Source organism: Pollicipes pollicipes, unplaced genomic scaffold (genome assembly GCF_011947565.3).
Source record: "Pollicipes pollicipes isolate AB1234 unplaced genomic scaffold, Ppol_2.1 Scaffold_5724;HRSCAF=6776_pilon_pilon_pilon, whole genome shotgun sequence".
In the NCBI taxonomy this organism is placed as follows: Eukaryota; Metazoa; Arthropoda; class Thecostraca; order Pollicipedomorpha; family Pollicipedidae; genus Pollicipes; species Pollicipes pollicipes.
In genome coordinates, this window is record NW_023596746.1 from 33415233 (window position 1) to 33437169 (window position 21937).

General features: G+C 46.8%; 1 protein-coding gene across 1 annotated transcript; it reads right to left on the reverse strand.

Moving 5' to 3' along the window:
• Positions 1-9480: 9480 nt before the first annotated feature.
• LOC119103779 (2-oxoglutarate-dependent dioxygenase) lies at positions 9481-20656 on the reverse strand. The gene is made up of 6 exons (XM_037227431.1): positions 20469-20656; positions 17410-17531; positions 16078-16196; positions 15686-15881; positions 14988-15210; positions 9481-9934 (listed from the first exon to the last, which is right to left on the reverse strand). The coding sequence occupies exons 1-6, from the start codon at positions 20630-20632 to the stop codon at positions 9754-9756; spliced, it is 1005 nt and encodes a 334-aa protein (XP_037083326.1). The 5' UTR covers positions 20633-20656; the 3' UTR covers positions 9481-9753.
• Between the last annotated feature and the right edge of the window lie 1281 nt (positions 20657-21937).

Consider the following 21937-nt stretch of genomic DNA (forward strand, 5'->3'; position numbering starts at 1 on the left):
ACACGAATGACCAAGACATGGAGAAGTAGCTCATTTTTTCCGCATGACAGTGATTTCATACAGTATTGCTCATGTTCGAGCCAAACATTTACGCTATCTGTCCCTTTTTCCACTTCAGGTATTAAACTGTCCTTGATTTCTTGTCATAATTGCAAGGATATATACATATGTGTATATATGTGCATATATATATAATGGTATATGCATTTATTACGCAAAGTTAGCACGATGATTGATTCAGGGTTTGTTAGGGATGCTGCGTATACTCGAAGCTCGCTTTTGTTTTGTTTTCTCGCATTCCCGTGACGTCTGTATTTGAGTGAGTGTTCACCCCTTATGTGAGTGTCTGTGACGGTTGCGATGCCTCAGTGCAGATCGTGGGCAGCCACACATGCTTTGGTTGGTCCATGCCACCACGGGATGCCCACAATTTCTGCTTTGCTATCATTTTACACTTGACCGATGATTAGCCCTGGGAACATCGCGCCAATCTTTGTGACGCACACAATGTTCCAGCGCTGTTGATATGCGGCTTCGAGCGCGAGTCGGTTGCTACAAGATGCTGAGAACTTTTCGCCTTTTTTCCCGCTCGTTTAGCTACCGGTTGTAAGAATCGCTATGAAATATTTTGGCTACCCGCGCGAATTTATGTGGCACAACCTTAACGCGATTAAGCTAAGTCCCGAACTACATTTGAAAAATGTGCTCGTCTTCCAGGGCATTACCCAGCTGGCTCCCAAAGTCATGTTTGGCTTCGGTTACCTAGCCATAAGCCACTGTTCTGCTTCTTATTGTGGCGATGGCTTCAAAATAGCTAATAGTATAACTGTTGCAGTGTAATGTCCTAGGCAAGAAACAGTATGCCATCAGGAGGCGCCCGCGGACTCGGCGCGTTCCTTTTTCATTGTTATCATTTTTCGTATTCGCGTTTACGCACTTTCGCAATGCAAACAACACATGTTTACCTACCTGCTAGTTTGCCCATGTGGTCATAACATTACACATAACTGCACACATAACTTGCGTCTGTAGTTAAATGTACTCGGTGGTGAGCACACCCGAGGATGTACCGTTGGATCCGTCGCGCTAACTGGGCGATGGTTCTCCACATCACATCCCCCTTTGCTCAACTGGTTGAGTCAATCATAGCATCCATGATCTGCAGAGGGCCAGGCGACTCCGAGAAACGCAGAGACGTTATGCACTATTTGAGAAAAGCAAACATAGGTATTTTGTGCCTCCAGGACACACATTTCACAAAGGAAGCAATCCCGCATTTTGACTGTAGAACGATAAGAGTTGCCATACATATTTCTCAAATTGCAGCCGTAGAGCAAGCATCCTCATTAAAAATATTGTTCATCATGAAATTATTACGCTACAAAATGTATGATTGCGACTCTGGAAACTGCCTGCGATAGCTTTTTTGTAGCAGTTTGCAGAACTCGTACACAGACGTGTACGTTGGTTAGTGCCCTCGTCACAGCTCGCGTATATGAAAGGAGAGTTTATTGGTGAGAATAGTCGTATTCTATACGATGCAATCACTCAAATAAACTGACAACAAACTGCCAGGTTTGACAATGGTAACCGATTCTGAAGCAGCCTCTGGAACTGTTTCTTAAACCGTTTTGCGTCTGGTGGTGGAATAGCTTAACTTTGGCGCTAATTATGTTCGATTAATTCAAACGATGTACCTGAATGATGCAAACTACCCCGCTTTTTTACTGAACGATAACTTCTTGTCAAGCTGCCAAAATGTTGACCCCGGAATGTCGAACCCCGCAAACTTTTCACAGAAACTTATTCTCTGTAATAAGGGAAGCTAAATTAGTTTAGCTGCTATTTGTGCAACCTTGAGCATTTCTCAGAATTCAACATGGCGGCCACCGCCATCCTGAATGTTAGCCATTTTCTTATCTTGATCTGGATGACAATGACGGTCATGACATAACTCTTTATGGGGGTTATCAAGAGTGTGAGTCTATTTCCCGTTATCAGAGGTAAGATAAGACATTCAGAGAAGTCCTTTGATGTACAGCGTCACATCTAAAGACACACCGAGCACAGTACTACCAGCCAGCACCCATCGTATTCTTCGTCTACTTCTCATAGTCATCGTTACTATGTCCACCTAGTTTCCCTTCGTTGTGTTTGATGTCCATCTGCTTGCCGGTGCAACGGTTGGGAGCGCTAGCTGCTACTACTACTACTAGCAGCATTTTTCCCAGCGTTAGCAGCGTTTTTCGTTTAGTTTTAAACGGGACATCAAAGCTAAAACTAAACAAAGCTCAGACTAAAGTAACTTCTGGACAGATGCTTTACAAGTATTAACACAATTTAAGATAGCACACAAACCATTCCCGGAGAACATGCTAGGTAAAATCATTTGTTCTTCCAACCATAGTAAATGTACAAAATATTGTGTTAGAAAATGGGGAAAGCAAGGGCTGAGATTGATAGGTGATGTTTGCAAGAGGGACAGTGGAACCGTGCTGTCTCGGGAAGAGATCAGAAGACAGCGTCGTATTTCCGTGACATTTCTACGTTATGAAGTACCGCTTCGAAGCCTAGAGGTAAAAAACCGTGCGCCTGTCTCCCACAAAATACAAATGGTCTGACCTGTCTCCTTATCCCTCGCCCCGATTCGCCGTTCTTCATAACGCGGCCTGATGAGGGAGATGCGATCCCCACCTCAGCCGTTTCCAAACTAATAAAGATAGAGCTTAGCAGGAAACACCAGACGATCTTAACGAGATGTCCATGAGATCTCACCACTGATACTAGGTTTCAGGTTGTCTGTTCAATAATTGACCCATTCAAGCAGGTAAAAGGTCAAATTTTCCAGAAAATCACACCCTTCCGCTTTACATTATACATACGAAATCGTGCCTTGTGGGACACCAAACTTGACAGCAGTGTTCCTTTTTGACCCCCCTCCCCCCCTAAAATCTCGGGAACTATAAACGTTGGAGGCACCAAATTTACAGGGTGTGTTGACCTGTACGTGAACACACTAGGGTCAAAGTTTGACGTCACTAGGTCGTGACTTTCGGGTCAAATACGGTCAAACAAAGTTAAATTTCAGGTTGGTCTCCAAAGTGCCCCCAGAACCTAAATAACTTTTGCTTGCTTTTGCTGCTTTTGACCCCCCATAGGTCAGTGACCTTACAAGGTACATCTAAATTGCGAAAACCAAACGATCCGCTATTCAAATGTGAGCGGCTATGCAAAATGTGGCGCGGCTACGCCGCGCCGTTCGGAAACCATTCTGGAAAAACCTTTGGGGAGTCAATTTGACCCCCACCCCACCCCCGCCACCCGAGCGCGTGTTAATGCAACGGTGCCGGCCCCCCGGGCACGTTCCGCGCACAGTCGGCTGCCGCCCGCCGCCTACGCCAGCCGTAGATCGCCGTGCAATGTTTATTAACAACCGCCAACGCTCCGGAACCACAAAATATAGGAACACGTTTCTGGTGTCAAAACACACGCAATGCATGCTCCACAGGCTACTAAAAGTTGGGCGCTATTGCAAAGCATGCCAGAGAGTTATTGTAAACATCCTTAGGGCGGTTGCATCACACAGCCCCCTCTCCCTATCAAGGCGACATTTCACATGATTTGCAGCTAGGAAAAGAAGCCAGACCTGAACTGCGCAGCTTGTTGATATTTGTTTTCAGGTACATTCTACCTACCATAACCTTTTTGGGAATTAAACTACATGTTATTCCTGCCAAGCAGTAAACGATGATAATGCCAAAAGGGAAAGATAAAATATATATGAAATGATAATGATAACAAAGGGATATACACATATTAATATGACATCAGTCAATAAGAAGAGTGGTTTGAAAGATATCCTTTTATTTATGCCACTAAAAAAGCTGGTGCGGCAGACCCTCTCTATGCCTCATATACACAATACCCCACTAGCATATTGACATCATGTTCTAGGTATTCATATCGTGTGACAAAATCTTACCAAATAATGCGCCACTTGCATGAATCAAGATATGATGCCGCCACAGGTGATATGGCTTGTTTTTGATGGAACACCAACTCAGTGTACCTAGTGGAAATTGCTTTCAGGCAATCAACCTACCAATTAGGTGCGACAAAGATGTCATCACGATGTTTACCCTGACAGCATTCTGAATCTTGCACCTAACGGGTTAGGTCCTATCCCCAAATTTAGGGTTCTGCTTTGCTTGATATGCTCAAACGCATGATCTATGATCAATCACAAATTTTGCACCACTTGGAACACGTTCACAAAATTTTCCAAACGCCTAACATAAAATTCGTGGTGAAATTAAAGTGTTTAGCCCACTTCTCATGACATTTTTAGATGACGTTTTCAAATATACACACCGGAATATACCAGAACTATACTGAAATGCAGTGTGATTTGAAACTGCTCTGGGTTTCTGGCATCAGCTTTTTCTCATTCGCAAAGCAGTGGGAAAGATGTCAACGGGATGCATCAGCCAGTTTGAATCTTGCTCGAAAATCAGCCCTCTCTTGCCTCATTTGTAACACTACATGGCAGGTAAGTATACTTTTGAAATGGAAATATCACTGGACTTTAATCGTTTTGCCTTCTTGTGCTGATTTATCACCATTAAAGTCACAAAAAAACAACCTTATCACGGAATTTTTCAGGTGCTGTCCTGACCAAATGTTGTCAAATCTGCCCGCGCCCATCGTCTCTTTAAATATAACATAAATGAATTTCACAACGATCTTGTCCGCACGATGAGGCCTGATGTTGGGTTGCATTACCATGTGTAAACTGCAGTGAACTGAGCATCTTCCCGTAACAAAACAGGAAATGTTCAGAATCTAGATATTCAGTGTCAAGCTCCATTCACAGCCCTATACACTACGCACATTGTTGGACAGGCACCTATGCAGGGATGTAGTTTCCTGTTCAGCTGGGGGTTCAGCCCTTCCCCCTTGCCCCCCCCCGGGGGGGGGGGGGCAAGGGGGAAGGGCTAAAGTAAAAACTAAAGTAAAAAAAACTATAAAAAAACTAAAGTAAAAAAAAAGCTAAAGGAAGGGCTAAAGCAAAAACTAAAGAACGTGGGCCCAATCTGGGAAGAAACTTATTTGTTGACATGTTTGAGGGTAGGATGGGTCATTTTTCACAGTTCAGCCCCCCCCCCCACACACTCATCTTGTGAAACCACTGAAACTAAAATAAACTGAAACTAAGAATCCCCGCATCTGTGCAAAAATGGGTGCTCCCTATCTACATAACTCTACTAAGGCACGTGGGTAGCTAGCCTCCACTTACAACTCACAATACTCGCCCATCGATCGCTGCATTTAGAATTAGCTACACTTACCAGTTCCTCACAATCCCTCTGGTAAAACACACACCGGGACGCGAACCCAGATGATTGACACCGCTCAGTTACGTAATGATGTAACCTAACGCAAACCGCACCACTCTGTCGATAACGAAGTTATTCACAAAGATAGTTAGGACGACATTATTTTTAAATCGTGATTGATGCAACTTAATTTGGTGCCAATAAGAAAGATACTTTAAGTTGTATTGATAAATTTGATTACTGATTTGACTCCTTCAACAAACGAAGCTGATGCAAAAACTCAGCCTGACGGTCACATGACGTCATATAGGTTTCATGGGATGAGTCAACGGCTTCAGCGACCGATCAGCTTGTGTACGCTGAGCAGGAAACAGCACAGTAAGGACGAGAAGTGTATTGAAAATTTAGTAACTCTTTAAAGATGGGAGACCGTGTAGTGTGCCCACAAATTTCTCCCAAATTGTTTCCCCACGCGGCAGTCCTGAAAAAGGTCTGGACTTTCAGTGTCGTAATGCGTGTGATTTCATCGCGATCATCCTTTCGTGAGCAAGCATGTTTACTAGAAATTTAAACAATGAGAGCCTTTCAGTCTTTTTTGATGAAGTACAGACGTTGATATTGATCTCCCACGCTTGTAGGTGAATGGACGCTTTTTTATCTCCCTCAAAGCCTGCCCAAGCAGACAAATAATTCAACGATGCAAATCCCATTTGCACGGCAAAATGTCCCACACACGCTAAATGTGGTAATGCATGGAAGGAAATTATATCGCTATTGCTACGACTTTCTTGTTTACTACGCAAAGAAACGCCTACCAAGCGTCTAGTTGCTGAAAAAAGGTACCGATACATAGGATGCTTCCAAAAAGTCGCATACTTCGGAGTGACGTAAGCCACGGAAGGAACATATTTGCGATGTCTTAATTACAGAATCGCAAACAGAATAATCAGAACGAAAGGATTTGTGCATACCGTGGGACCATCCGAAATCAGGCCCTGCACGTTCTGTTCTTGCGAGGCTGAAACGATAATGCATTTGTTTTGGCAATGCCCAGCCGTGTAATAAGTTCTTAAAGATATGCAAACAAAGCTTCCTCGTGAATATTGATAAATATTTCCGTTATTAGTACAGCCTCGGTTTTGCCTAGAAGAAACAAACTCTGTTCAAATACTGATTATAACGATAGCAAAAGCTGTGATTTACAAGGCTTAAAATGCAGGCACTAAGCCTAAAGTTTCTTGCTCTCTGACATTTAACACGCGCCCGGGTGGCCGGCTAGATACCCTTCGCTCGGATGTGAGGATCAATTTGACCCCCCTGAGATCTCAAAAACTAAGAAAGCTAGAGACACCAAATTTGCAGAGTGTCTTGACCTGTACTTGAACTCATTTAGGTCACATTTTCGGGTTCTTAGGTCGTGACCTTCGGGTAAATGAGGTCAAATAATGTCAAGTTCCAGGCTGGTCTCCAAAGTGCTCCCAGAACCTAGATAGCTGTTTCCAAGCAAAAGGTCACATTCTCATTCAAGGTCAGTGACCATGTTTGACGTTTTGAAGGTCAAGGTGACAAAATCATACAAGATTGCCTTGCGTTTTGCATTTGACTAAGTGACAAAGATTACGCTAGGCAGTACGTTCCTAAAACAAAATGCTGACCTGGGTCATTTTAGGTCAATGGCCTATTCTGACCTCTAAGAAGTTCATGGAAGATGTATAATGCGGTCCCTGCTATCTATAAATTCGAAATGAGCACCAGAAACTATCCCATACAGCAAGCCCTAGAGTAACAAAACAGGTTGGTTTTGACCTTGGTGTGACCTTTATAACTGACCTCAGGTAAACTTTATTTGCTTTTTCAACTGTTGTGTTGTCTAAGATAGCATCTCAGAGATGTATGGCTTCGTCTAACGCTCCGTTGTTGGATCAGATTGAAGGATTCCCTAGAAATTGCCTTCGCTGAAACCGTGTCCTAATTTTGACCTGCCATAGGTCAGCGACCTTACAAGGTACGTCTAAATTCTTAATGCCAAGCGATCCACTATTCAATTGTCTACAGCTACGCAGAATTTGGCACGGCTACGCCGCGCCGTTCGGAAACCATTCTGGAAAATCCTTCGGGGGGTTCAATTTGACCCCCCAACCGAGAGCGTATTAAAATAGAGGCCCGGGTGGTGCAATAAGTATATCAAATAAAAAGCTATTTAGAAGCATTTTGAAGTGAATGGGCAGATCTAGCGCCTTTTCTGACTAACCTTTTGCGCAATGCTCGGATGGCTTTTTGCTGTTATGTGTGATGTCAGGAAACACAGACAAAAACACACGCGCACACACACACACACACACACACACACACACACACACACACACACACACACACACACACACACACACACACACACACACACACACACACACACACACACACACACACACACACACACACACACACACACACACACACACACACACACACACACACACACACACACACACACACACACACACACACACAAATCCACACGAAAACACACGTACATGCACACACACACACAAACACACACGCAAACACAGATACTCGCACATGCAGACGTGCACACACACACAAACGTATATACACACACAAGCATACACATAGATGCATGCACGCGGAAGGGTTGATGAAATGTTGAGCGTATTGCGCGGCAAATGAATTGTAACGTCCGCCGTTGTGATAAACGTCTTCCCGTTAAAAAACATGGTCAGCGTTATTGAGCCTGTTCACACGCGCAGTGTCATTTCGTTCCGAGACGTCATGGAAATAAAATATATAATCGCGGTTTCCCGTTTCCCGGAGTAGTTGAGGCGATGTATTGACATCACGGATGGAAGAGTTGTCCGGATGGATCGTCTTTGCCTTGCGTGCTCGCACGCACTCGCCGCTTCGGACATTTAGTCCTTCGGGCGTCGGCAGGTATTAACCGATCCTGAGAAGGACGGACTGGTCTTTGGCTTTCAGGCGCGTATGTGTCACAGCTTCGAAAACTTGCGTGGCAGGTATATTGAGACCACAGGATGGCTGCGAATGTTATTTTCAAGTCAGGCCGCAGCTGCGTTGAAGAAGTCCGCATGACTGAGTCGAAGATAACAAGTTTAAGATCGCGTCAGAACAAAACAAGGACGCTGGCAAGGTGCCCCTGCCAGGCGGCTCAGAAGAATCTCTGGCCAGACAACTCGGAGGTGCGCTGGCCAGATCTCCCAAGCGCTCATCGCGCCCGTGATACACTAGAACTGCTGGGGAGGCCAACGCTCCGTCATACCACGTGACATGAACGCGTCCAGCGCTCCCCAGCTTCACGCCAAACAGAACATGTCTGGGGTTGATCAAGCACGAGTTGTGCGCAAGGAGCTCAGCGAACACGCTCGATCAACCGGCTCCAGATCAGCATCCGCGAAATCCCTACCGGAAGTCAATTCTCTGGCGGCGCGTAAAGCGCGGGGGGCGCGTGTGTTGCGCGCGTGCATCTGGCTGACACATGACACTGACACTGCCGCGGGATCGAAGCTCTCAACCGCCGCGCGCATAGTGGTGTCATATGAGTATTGCTGGTGAGTCGTAACTTTTGTTTTGCGGCACGAATACGCTGACTGCCGTAGAGACTCAACTAAGGCTTTGTCCGCGGAGGTCGAACTCAGTCGTTGTGAAATACCTCACGCACTGGAGGGCTTCTATGCAAGTTTAAGAACGGAAACAACCCAAAGCAAGTTGACCTAACCAATGCATGCGAGGCTTAACGTAAATTACACGCACAAAGTGTCCATAGCATGACATGGATGCGTCAAAGAAATGCCAGATTACCCACCCGGCGTCCATTACGTCCGAATGTCCTCGTTCCGATTACAGGTGATAACGTGGTTACCCATCAGCTAATGGGATATCGGTTGTGCCTCTGGCAGGGCCAGCGTCCGTCTCGATCGTAAAGCTTCGCGTAATGATTACAACCTAATGCGTAAGCTTCCGAAGAAATCATGGTGATTACTTGGGCTCTAAGCCGGGGCTTCGCGCGGCGTGGCAGCAAGACGCATCTTATGAATTCGGTCCAACTATTTAGTCACCTGGGCCGTCGCGGCTAAGGCCGAAGCGACCTAGCATCGTTGCGATGTACAGTAAATTCGAACCGGATGGCACTTCTGACGGACGCTAAGAAACGACAGTCTCGACTGCCACTGAAACGAAACGTTTATTGCATGCTTGCATTTTGCGAATTCCATGGCGGCAGTGACGTTTTTATTGTTCCTCTTCGATTTTACGCACGGCAGCCGTCACGTCGCACTGGGAACCAGCAACCCATCCGGGTAGACTCTGGGTATCCGGGTAGATTGTAACCATCCGGACCATCCGAGTAGACTCTGATTCCAGCGCAACTCCAAAGCAACGTGCGTTATTCAGCCACCAGAGACTTGGGGTAAGGGATGTCCTTGAACTCGTAGAAGCTGTTGATCATCTTGGTGATGGCCCAGGGTCCGTAGCTGACCGGTTCCGGCTCGGCCTGGCCGGAGCCGGGCAGGCGGACCGACATGTTGGCTGAGTACCGCGGCTCCAGGAAGAACGGCACAGAGAACCTGCCGGAGGTGGGGGCCAGGTCAGCGCGCAGCTGCCGGGGATGGGGACCGGGTCAGCGCACAGAAAGAGCGACGCCCACACCGGCTGCAGTCGTCATCTCGTGCTTGAATCATCAATGGGGTGCAAAGAACACAAAGCGAAAACGAAAAGAACAGAGAATGGGAAGTTATGAGTTCAGAGTTCTTATGCTTATTGACTTTTAATATACCACGAAGTACGGGTTAACAGGCTGCCGGGTGACCGGTTAAATACCCTTCGCTTGCGTGGAAGTCAATTTGACATCTCCAAATTTATTTAAAACTAAAAGAACTAGAGACGACAAATTTACGGCGTGAGTCGGCCTGTATGTGAGTTCAATTTTGTCAAAATTTTTAGTTCCTGGATTGTGAACTTCGAGTCAGGTAAGATTAAACAGGTACAAATTCGACAGAAGGATTGGAAAATGGACAGATTGGTGTCAAAACTGCCTCCATACCTAGTCATAAAACCACCGTGAACTAACACGCCTGTTCTGAGCTAAACGATTGCTTATATTTTTCGCATTCGAATAAGCGCCAAGGGCGGCATAGCTTGGCGGTATGCTTGGCGGTATGCTCCTAAAAACAAAAGGCTGCCCTCGGCTATTTTAGGTCAGTAATCTTTTCTGACTTAAAAGGAGTTCATAAAAGGTACGTGATGCCGTCTAACACTTTGCGTTCGCACCAGTTGGAACGATTCCTTAGAAATGACCCCGGCTTGCAGCCATTGCTTGACTTATGCTTGCCATAGGTAAGCGACCTTATGCGGTGCATTTAATTCTTACCCACAAAAATGTAGCCTGCATCTATGCAAAATTTGGCACGGCTACGCCGCGCCGTTTGGAAATTACTCTGGAAAAACATTCGGAAGAGATCAAATTGACCCCCGGGTGCGAGTTAAATGACGTCATGGTGTAAACATGGTTTTTTCATAGTACTTGACGCTCCAAGCTAGGCTTGTGTTCACGAGTGAGAGCTTGTACCCCCCCCCCCCCCCCCCAACCCAGGGTTGTCAATTTTTCTAAATGACTGGGAGGGTCGGGCCGAGCGCCCGATGACCTACTCCCCCTCAATCATGTTTTTTTTTCTGTCAGCGGAATTGGCCCAGTTTTTGGGAAAAGGCAATTCATATCTTAAATTTCCTATAATAAAAAATCGTAGTTCACTTGAGTAGCATAGTAGCTATGCAGGGCCGGACCTAGAATGGAAAGGGGCACTGGAGGTACTTGCCCTTTCTGATCGGAGACCACCTCTCTAGAGGCCGCCGTAAGGCGCCGAGAGCCCTCTTCTGTGGCGGCCATGGGCGATGTGGGAGACGGAATCTGGGTTAGTTATGAACGGCTTAGGTCATTCCAGTGTTCCGTTAATTGCATCGTTTATCCATCCAGCTGTCGCGATTGTTATTTGGCGGTAAGACCAAACACGGTTTTTTAAGAGGTGAAGGTTTTTCCAGGGGTGGTAGATGCACTGCTCTATGCGACAAAATACACGTTTTTTGCCCATATGGTAGTAAACAACCGGCTTTATCAACGAATCCAGTTACAGGTTTGCAGGCCAAACCATTCGGCCAAATCACATAAACTACTCCGATCTCTTGATTGTCCTTGGATGTAGGCGCAGCGTCCCGCGCAAAACAGTGGTACTTTATTTAGTGTCTATTTTTACGCGATTCGCGATCGGCTGGCGAAACTCTTTGTCTGAATCTGCCGTCGGACCACAGCTTTTCAATTTCACTGTGTCATCTCATCAACGATTGCAATCAACATCATCATAACCAATAATGCTCAACAATGATCAATTATTTTCAATAACTCATAATGAACAATTGATATCAACCAATATTTCACGCTATTGAGGATAGAAACAAGCCGCTCCAATTGGATGCACATAATGCACTGCATAAGTAATGGTTGGTACGAGACTGTCGTTACTGTGCTGTAGAAAATGCATGTGCTGTTAGTGGGACCGCCACATGCATGCATGTTACCAAATTGCTGTTGTGCGTCTGAGGTGAGAGTGAATGTCCGCGGAAAGGATACATATCATAACACTGAAGCCAGTTCCATTACATGGGGGCTGGTTCCTTGTCAGCATTACGAAGTGTCAAATAACCAGCGTACAAAATAAGAATGACTTGAATGCGCAAGATTACTTATTATGAAATGGTAGCATTCTCTGCCGCACACGGAGACATTTTTCCCTTGCAGTCTAAAGCCTGATTTAATTCCGAAACTCTACTCAAGGAAAAGAATAAGCAAGCTCCTTCTCGGCCGTTTTTATTACAGCGGCTTGTTTACTGAGCGTCGAATATTGAGGGTTTTATTAAGAGACTATTAAGTAGCATTCACCCTTCTTTTCTCATTTTCGCTTCACATTACATCCTCATGACGCCCATTTATCATGGGCTTCGTGCACCAGCCATGAGTGGGCTTAAATGCCCACCTGGTGGGCCTTCGTTTGAGTGCCGAGTGCATACCCAGTATGGTTGGCGGGCAAAGAAGTCGAATGGAAAAGTCGAAGGAAAAAGTCTATCAAAAATAGGCAAATGGGATAAAAGTCAACGGGGGGTCAAACGTCGAATCGGACAAATTGAAGGACTAAACGTCAAAAGAGATAAAAGTCGACTGAAAACAGCCGAACAAAAAAGGCCAGATATAAAATGTCGAAACATATACTAGCCGACATGGCGCAAAATAATTCGGGAGTAAGTCGAAGGGAAAAGATCGGAAGGGATAAAAGTCGATAGGGATAAAATCCCAGTCAGAAACAGTCGAAGAAAAGTGTGGTAGGGCACAGGGTGAAAAGTCAACTTGGAAAGCAATTCGAAGTACAAACAATCTACATTAGTAAAAGTAGATTGGAAAATATCTGCACAAGTACACAGCAAAAATGATTTAAGGCAAAATAGTCGTTAGCATTTGGCGCGTGGTATGAAAGGCGATGGTCATATCGCACTCAGATGCGCCCATGGATCTAATAGGTTCAGCTATCTCGCGGGTTTGAGCCCTTTTATACATAAACGGGTTTGCCAAGGTCCAATGTGTATGTCTGCATAGCTTCAGCCGTGATATTTTGCTTGTTTGGTGTTGCTGGGCCATTCCAAATGTTTAAGTTTAGGATTTCTGGAAACCTTGAATGTCAAGCCGTCACATGTACAACGGTCGGCGGTGCGCCGAAACAAAAGTCGAAGTTCTATAAGGTATCAGGGTGAAAATCTTAAATTTTCAGTGAAGGATTACGGCTCTAGAGTTCGTGCAAGGGATGAACAATGACTGCACGAACATAGCCCTCCCTCCATCACTCTAGCTCATGTCCATCATTCAAATCATCTGCCGGCATTATTGCTGCCTTAAGATACCATGCAAAAACATAACTACGCTAAAGCAACAATCCTCACATTCCATGCACTCGGGTCACAGAATCACTTACTCGCTCAAACCTTGCTCTCACTTTCGTTGTTGTGAATACATTGGTGTTGGACCTTATTAACGTACAGCCCGTTGCTACCTGAAATGCGATATCGCGACCAACAGTGTCTTGTATGTAAATGTATGGAATGTACTTCCCTTTTTACTGATGCTTCCATTGGTTGACTCATTTCTATCTGTGTTCTCCCAGTATTTGACAAATAATGGGCAAGAAGCGGCATTAAAAACGCATAAGACATGATACGAAATTGGCCAACTCTTTTGCCTGAATGCATGAAAAAATGTGAAAATAAATCGGGGTTCAGTAACTGGTGCTGATGCGCAACCGTCTCTATGTAAAGCGCGAGATTCCGCATTGGTAAAAGAACGCAGCTTATGAGCGTTGAAGCGCTCATTAGCTGCGTTCGCAGCGTTAAGTTATACTGGCAACATTCATAACGTTGCGAAACGCGTGGTGGCGGGTTCACCTTCCAGAGTAAGTGTTTGTATATGGCTTGTCGAGGATGGTTATTTGGCTATGGCCTGGCCTAACGGTGCCACGCCAAAAAAGAAACCCGATTTTATTTCATCATAAGACCCTACAATAAAGCACTTCGGATTTCAACTTCAATTAAGCAAATGCTAGGTGCGTGCCTTACCATGTGTACGGGGATCAAATGTCTCTAATATCTCATGAAAGAGACCACGAGATGATCGAATTATTAGCGTCAATATGATGCTTGGGCTGTGGGTGGAAAAAGCCTCCGGGCTTGCATTTGACAGACAAAACAAATGAAAACCGTCAAAGATAATGTTCCACAGTCAATGTTTTAGCTACCCACCAATTTCATTAAATAATCTCAAAGTCACAATGTCAGTTAGCCCGTTGCACCCTCCATGACAACGCCATTACGAGGATCAAAGAAGATAGTTATTGTGTGATGGACAACTTTTCCGTACATTTTTGTAACAGTTCAGGCAAAAATACTGGGGACCCAGGTCAACAACGTCCAGAGTAGGAGAGGGAGAAATAGGGGTGGAGCCGGAGATAGATAATACAAAGTAAGCAAAGGAAGAAAAACCTTTTGCTGCAGACTTCTGCTGTTCATGCGGAATTTCGCGATCGGGTAGTGGAGCAGTGACTTACTCCGAAACCATTGCGTAGCGTAGGCGCTGGTGCAGCAATCGACACAAATGAACAGGAACCATCCAACCCGTATGTTCGGACTAAATATGTAAATAACTGAACAACTAAGGGAAGAAGAAGAATAATTGGGGTAGAGGAGGGGACAAGAGAGGCGAGAAGAAGAGAAGAGGGGAGGGTAGGTTAGGGGAAGATAGAAGAAAAGAAGACGGAAGAGGAGAGGATGGATGATATGAGAAGAGATGAGGAGAGGAATAGAGAAGGAGGAAGCGGGGAAAAGAGGAGAGGAGAGAGATTCAGGAGGTGAGAGGGAGGAAAGAAGGGAGGGAAGGAGGAAGGGGGAGAAAAATAAAGAGAGGGAGAAAGAGATTCTGTAAAAAGAAAAACATTCAATGCAATCCTGCACACAGCCAATAGGCAACAAACCATCAGCCGTCCAGCAATCCCAACAACAACGCCAATTCATATCCAGCTGTTGACACACCTGTTGACGCCCTCGTCCACGACGCGGTGGTTGGTGGCCTTCCACTTGCCGCCGGAGATGGTGGCGAGCATGTCGCCAATATTCACCACAACGGCGCCAGGCCGACACGGCACCGGCAGCCAATCACCGTCCTCCTTCAGCAGTTGTAGGCCGCCGTAGCCGAAGGTGGAGACCATGGTGACGAAGCCCGAGTCATGGTGGCTGGCGCACAGTAGGACAGCGTCTGCGGAGGGCGGACGAACAGCGGACGGTTAGCACCAGGCGTCGACGGCGTCTGCGGAGGGCGGGCGGACAGCGGACGGTCAGTGCCAGGCGTCGACGGCGTCTGCGGAGGGCGGGCGAGCAGCGGGCGGTCAGTGCCAGGCGTCGACGGCCCTGCTGGGTCCAGCTCCGCCAGCCAGCGGCACAACCAAACGCTCAGGACATCCGCAGTTCAAACCTGGCTAAGCCCAAAGGTTAAAAAAACTGAAGTGAGCGTGCTATCTCAGTCTTTGTCAATTATATGTCTTTAAGGATTATCAACGGCATGCACAACATATTGAGATGTGCATTTGATAAAGCACCGGCCGCTCATTACCAGCCTATTGCAAGTGAGATGATACGCAGCAACGATGGGTGTTACTGCTGTACAAAAGTGCACCAGCTCTCACTGCAACATCAAAGAGGCGCTCAGAATCGGCAGCGCGAGGCGTGCTCACTGTCGGAAGGGTCGTAAGCGGACGGTGGCAGGGTTCCGGTGCGGGGCGGATAGCGTAGGTAGCGCAGAGTCGACACCGGGTCAGGCTGGAACAGCTTGACCAGCAGGTCGGACGGGGCGCCGCAACCCTCGGCGGCCAGCTCCAGCAGCGTCAGGCCCGCGCGTGTCATCAGCTTGTAGAAACGCACGCTGAACTCCTGAGGTTGAGACAGTCCGCAAAGCTGTGATTATTGTAGTAATGTGATGTTGCTAGCCAGACAGTGAATGATAACGGAAGAAAGATGGGAAGTGTGTGGGAGGCAGAAGAGGGCGTTCTTTAGGCTAATTTGATCGTTCCCAAACATAGGCACCGTGTCCTGTATCTTTAAGCAGTTGCAGATGCATCCAGGTCACCTGAAATCGCTTGAGCCCTTCCACGTCGTCTGTCTCCGGCCACGGCGTGGGCTCGTAGAATATGTTCCATTTGGCCTTCTCCGGATCATGCAGTGGTTCCAGCGATGCCAAGTCGTATCCTTTGAAAAATGTGCCAGTTAATACGATACGAAAAAACCCACGTGAAGAATTGCCGGTGCAACCATTCACGCATAAAATCATGCAAGTTGAAGGCCTTAATCAACGAACATATCTTGTGCAAACAGCATTTTGGACGCATGTGTTGATGCCAATATTTGTGTGGGATGCGTGCTTTTCAATAATTCAGGCATGGCAAGTGCCTCACCAAACAGCGAAGTTTTGAACATGAACAAAGGCGGCGCAGTTTCAATGTTTCGTACGATCAGGGCGAGGAGTGTGTGTCGGATGCCGTGTACACGTTATCTACCGGCTTGTTGAGATAGGCGCCGGCGAACGCACACTTCGGAAGGCCGTGCAAACTGATATGTGTCTGAACACGCGCACTGTTTTCCTATCGCCAGCTCTTAATCATAGACGTCTAAATATGCCCCACAGGGTTAGGGAAGTTTGTCACTGCTTGCGAACGTGCTGCACTTTTAACCCGCCGCGTTGGTGGTACTTTTATGATGAACTATTCGTGAACGTAAAATGTCTCGAATGCCATGGCAGCTACACACGGTTTTCTGAATTAGCATAGGCGTCGAAAGAGTTGAGTCCGCTGCACCTCTTAGTACAATCCCCACTTTCAGCATACTCTCTGGGAATGCGCCAAACGTTCTGCTGCCATTCCAGATCAAGGTCACTCCCAAAATGGTATTCGTGAATCTACCAAGTGTTATATATTCAACTATTTACGATTTCTTTCTAATTAATCGAATGTCTCGAATGCCACCTCCAGCGCTATCACTGATGCAAGACTTAAGCACTCTTTCGAACAGACAGCGAGCGCCCTCCATAACTTTGCAGCCAGCCATACGACACCTGCAAATGCATTGATGATCCGAATAAGCTCTCAACAATAGGTCTGTATTCGAGACCTCGTGAAACTGGCTGGCCACTGTAAACGTTGCTCAGGCCACTCGGAGTCCTACCTCACTAGTTTCGGAGAAAAAAAAAACAACAATTGGCTTAAGTGTTGCGATGCGGTAGGCTGATCCTAAGCACGCCGGAACGATGAAAACCGCGCCCCCGTCGTTATCTGAAGATGCGATGTCTTTTCACCACCCATGGTCCAAATGTACGTGCTTAAAGGTATGGCATCCAGTGCTTCAAAAACAGATCCTACGTTGGACACGATGGCATAACAGCCCTGCGTGGGCACGTGACGCTCACCTTCTTTGTGCGAAGAATCTGATTTGTCAACTGGGAAGTATCCCCGATACTGAATATTCGTTTTCGGGTTAAACCTTTTCCTGGCGATGCCCATTTTTGTCTCATGTGGAAGGTCGAAGAACCTGAGATCATGCAGATATGTCAGAAGTGTAGCTGGAAAGGGTCGGGGAGGTGAAATGACACTGCGAACAATTTCGCTGCAATCAGTGTACATTTAATCATATACGCAACGCCGCCTTCGCCACAACGTGTCCGTAGCCTTTGTATTGCATTGTATTTGCATTTGATATCAAATGACACTCTACATACATACGTGGCAATTATGTGTCATTAGTCTAGGAGATAAAACGGTATGTCAAAAAAATAGCGGGAAGTGATAAGGGATAAAACATACATAAATGCATGCACGCATAGCCAACATGTGACAACCCCATCTTACAAAAAAGGACCTGCCAACGCGCTTAAAACTTGTTAAATTGGGTCGTTGAACATCCACAGGCAACAAGCTCATTAATGAGAGGCGCCGCTCGGCATGCAAAGGACCGCTTTCCTGCCGCCCAGAGGTTGAAAAGTATGCTGGACTGTCTCCCAACTGCCCTTTTCGGGCTCGCAGGCTGTCTCCCCAGCCCATATAAGAAAACAGGCCCTTAAGATTAACTTCTGAGCATTCTTAGAGTTAAATTATCTTTCATACACAGTACCGAAAGGCTGTATGCCTATAAATTCACTCACTCACACTTCACAGTAAGGGAAGCAGGTGTGGGATGCACTTCCGCGTTATCTGGGACAAATTCGTATTGTAAACAGGAGTGGGACACTGAAAATACCACAACCTTCATCACTTTATACTGTTTTGATACCTACTGGGGCGCTGGGGCGCGCCATAAATATTGCCAGCAAAAGAAAAACGGGGTTCTCTTACACCAATGATAGACATTTCTTACCTCAAAACAAACAACAGGAATATGGAGGCATGCTGGCGTGAATCAAACTAATCTTCCCAATAAATGGTTACCCACTATTCCATGGCGTCCATGCCTGCATCTTTCTCCCGCACCAAAACCACAATTTTTCAGCACGACACGGCTGGAGCCAGGTTTGTTGACCCTGTGCGTTTTGAGGTTTATCTGCATACCCTTGAAGAGAAACCAGTGAGCTAGAATCGCTCTTGAAGTAGGGTGGGAGTGAACAGTTACATCACAAAAAGACCGTACAGGAGTAAAAAAATTTAAGTTATAAAAGTTGGAAAAGTTAACCTCAAAAGTTAGCCTCTGCCACGGACAATGGTGAGTATGTTCCACAAACCAATCTCTCTTCTCCGTACATAACATAACTCAAAGATGACCACAACGCCAGTTTTGCTGCTTGCCATCTTAGCTGCATCAAGGGTATCCATTCAGCTTTTGCTATTCATATTAAATGACTTGAAGCTTGAGAAGTTTGCTTTACACTTAAAATGGGGTGGTTTGACGATGTGTTGAAAACTGATATTTACCTCATATTGTAATTGCTGTGCAGCATAGAGTATTCCTGTGTTCAGAAATATAGTGGATATCTACAGTGCAGTCTGTCGCCAGTTCGCAGACAAAGGCAACTGTGGACACCATCTTGTTAAAGCAGACCTGAGGGACCACTTAAACAAATTGGTGGCAAATGATCAAGAGTGGGGAAAAATAGTTTAATCACATGTATTGTGGCATCACAACTTGTCTTATCAACAAAACTCAATGGATTAAAACATAAAATGGCCAAATCTGGTTACACATCATGCGTTGAAAGCACGTAAGGCTAGCAATTATGTGGTCCACAGGAGAAACTTGCTGTTTTTTTAGGGCAGGCTTCTTTCTGCCCCCCCCCCCCAGGCGAAAAGTCAGTATATTTCGCATGGTTTGCTGACAGTCACTAAACCTACCCACAAAATATAATTATCATTCTTGCCCACCAACCTACAAGATTAAAATGTATTTCGCCACGAAACACTTCAGCATTACTTGCGCCAGGTCTGTCCCGAACCTATGTACAGCAGGATGGTGTAACGTGGTGAAGTAGTGAAAATGGAGTGGCTTAGATTTTCCATGATTGAGCCCCGCCATCAGCCAAAAAAAAAAAAAACGGCTAACTGGAGTTTAACAGGGGAAATATGACGGCAACGATAAGCCACGTGCTTCAAATTGTCTCTTTCATTTCCTACGAATCGTTCACTGTTGGGTGCATAACAAACATGCTTTTGGACGCCCGCCAAACTAATCCAATTTATGTGGGAAATATATGCAAGTCTGCAGTCGGAACATTTTACACAGAAGTTGGTCAACATTTTAGGCCATAGATGGTGCCTTTAAGGATGATCGGAAAGGAAGGAAAAGTGAAGATGCATCACACTCGTATGATACCAAGAAAAGCAAAAGTAATTAAATAGACGTAGAGCCTTAGATCCGTTCCGTCATTTTTGTAATCAACCAACTTGACTACAAATCCGAGAATATAAGAGCTCAAATTGTGATATTCAGCTTTTAGGTTTTATTTTAAGGGCATTTCTTGAATTTTTCCCTCCTCCATTCCGGGAATGGTGCAATATAGTGGTCAAGTTTCTTTGAGTAAAAGAAATACGTTGAGTTCAGTTCTCTACCCAGCTTTGATACTGTTTGTGTGGTGTGATACAAAAAAGGGGATGCATGAAAACCTTGCATTTGGCAGACCAATGAATACTGTGATACATTTTGTAAACAAGCCTAACATGATACATGCAAGCGGCTGGAGTCGCTGAGGCTCTCGCGCTTGAATGTCCCTAGTATCCTTGCTCTGTGCATACATAGGCATGATTCAGATGTAGGTCAGGCAGAATATAGCCATGGGTGTCCAGGTTCTGTGTTGCTTTGTATATTCTTGATTATACCCACATTTTAGGTTAGCCGGGGGTCGGGTTCTGGGGGCCAGAACCCCTACGGTATCTCTAATTATGGCCCAACCCCCTCGACAGAAACAGGAACAGTCTGTCCGTGCTTAGCTGCGCGGTGGTTAGCTTCTCTCCATGACTCACAAACATCCTTCCTTCCACTTACCACCTGGTGTACGTCATCAGCTCCTCCTCGTCGTAACCATCAATGCCCTCCGCGTAGAAGAATCCGGTCGTCTCCAGCGCCGTCGTGAGCCGCTGGGCCAGCTGGGCCCGATCCAGCCCGCCAGCCAGGCTCAGGTCAATCACGGGCAGTGGGGTGTCGGCCATCACGGGCGAACCACGCAGCACGTATGGCCGGCCGCACGGAGGCTCTGGAACGCGCCTCGAATGGGCTCCCCCCCCCCCCCCCCCCCCTCCCGCCAAGCGACATTTCGCGGCAGTTGGCCTCGGCTCGTCACAATGCGGCCGCTATGGACATAAAATAATCCTTTTTCGGTGCAGGGGCCATTAATTGGCGCAGTGACCCTGGTTCGGCAAGCTATCAAGCTAGCGGCAAGCCTGCGTTCTGCAACGAATCGCCAGCTGCTCCGCCTATTGGTGACCTTGGCGGTCGCCCAGGTTATCGTGCGGGCCGCCTTGCCGGCCCCAAATCCCTGGCTCCCGGCTCGGCGCGTGCCCTCGGGCCATGCGGGGTCAGCTGTTGAGTGCGGACCGCGCCAGGTCACCGCGGCGGCCAGGGGCGAGACCAGGGTTGCCTTGGTCGGCTTGGGTGCGGGCGTGAGCGCGGGCCGGCCCTCTGGTGGCCGCGGGCCTGACTCAGGTGGCAGCCGCCCGGCGCGCCGGGGCAAGCGATCGCGGCGCCGGGGCTGTAGGGGAGGGGCGAGGTGGCGGGCGCCCGGCGAACGCCGTGCGGGTGAAGTATACATCGCGCAGTTAAACATACAAAGTTTGAAGCCCAAACTGCCAGGTTTACGTCACAGTCTAGCTGAGATGCACCAGTTTGATATCCTCGCACTCATGGAAACGTGGCTGCGGCCGTCTGTCCCCGCCCGGCTGCTGAACATTGATGGGTACTGGCTGTACCGACACCACCGGCCTGCAGACAGCGGACTGCCTAGGGGTTACGGAGGGGTCGCAGTTCTGGCGCGAGACTCGTTTGATGTGACTGTTCTGAAAACGCCTCATACTGCCGTTAGTTCATCGAATATTGAGATTATTTGGACCCTTGTTCGACACGCTAAACCAAAGCAGATTATTTTCGGGTCGTTGTACCGACATCCCACTAACACAGCCCGGCAGGTGTCTGATGATCTCGATGATTTGGAGAACCAGTTGCAATGTATAATGTCCACATATGACTGCCCAATAGTGATCGCCAGTGATTTAAACATCAGCCTGATTGGCTCGAGCACAGGTACCGGCTATCAGAAATTGGTGCAACTGTTAAGGTCTTACAATCTGCATATGTGTAACGATTCCTATTCAACGTCCTGCTGGCTCGCTGTTAGATGTTACGATCACAAATCACAAGGACCTCATCCAACGCTGTGGTGTCACCGCCTGTCAGTATAGTCCGCATGACTTCACGCGAATATTGCTGAAAGTATCGAAAGGGAAACGTCAAACCAATGT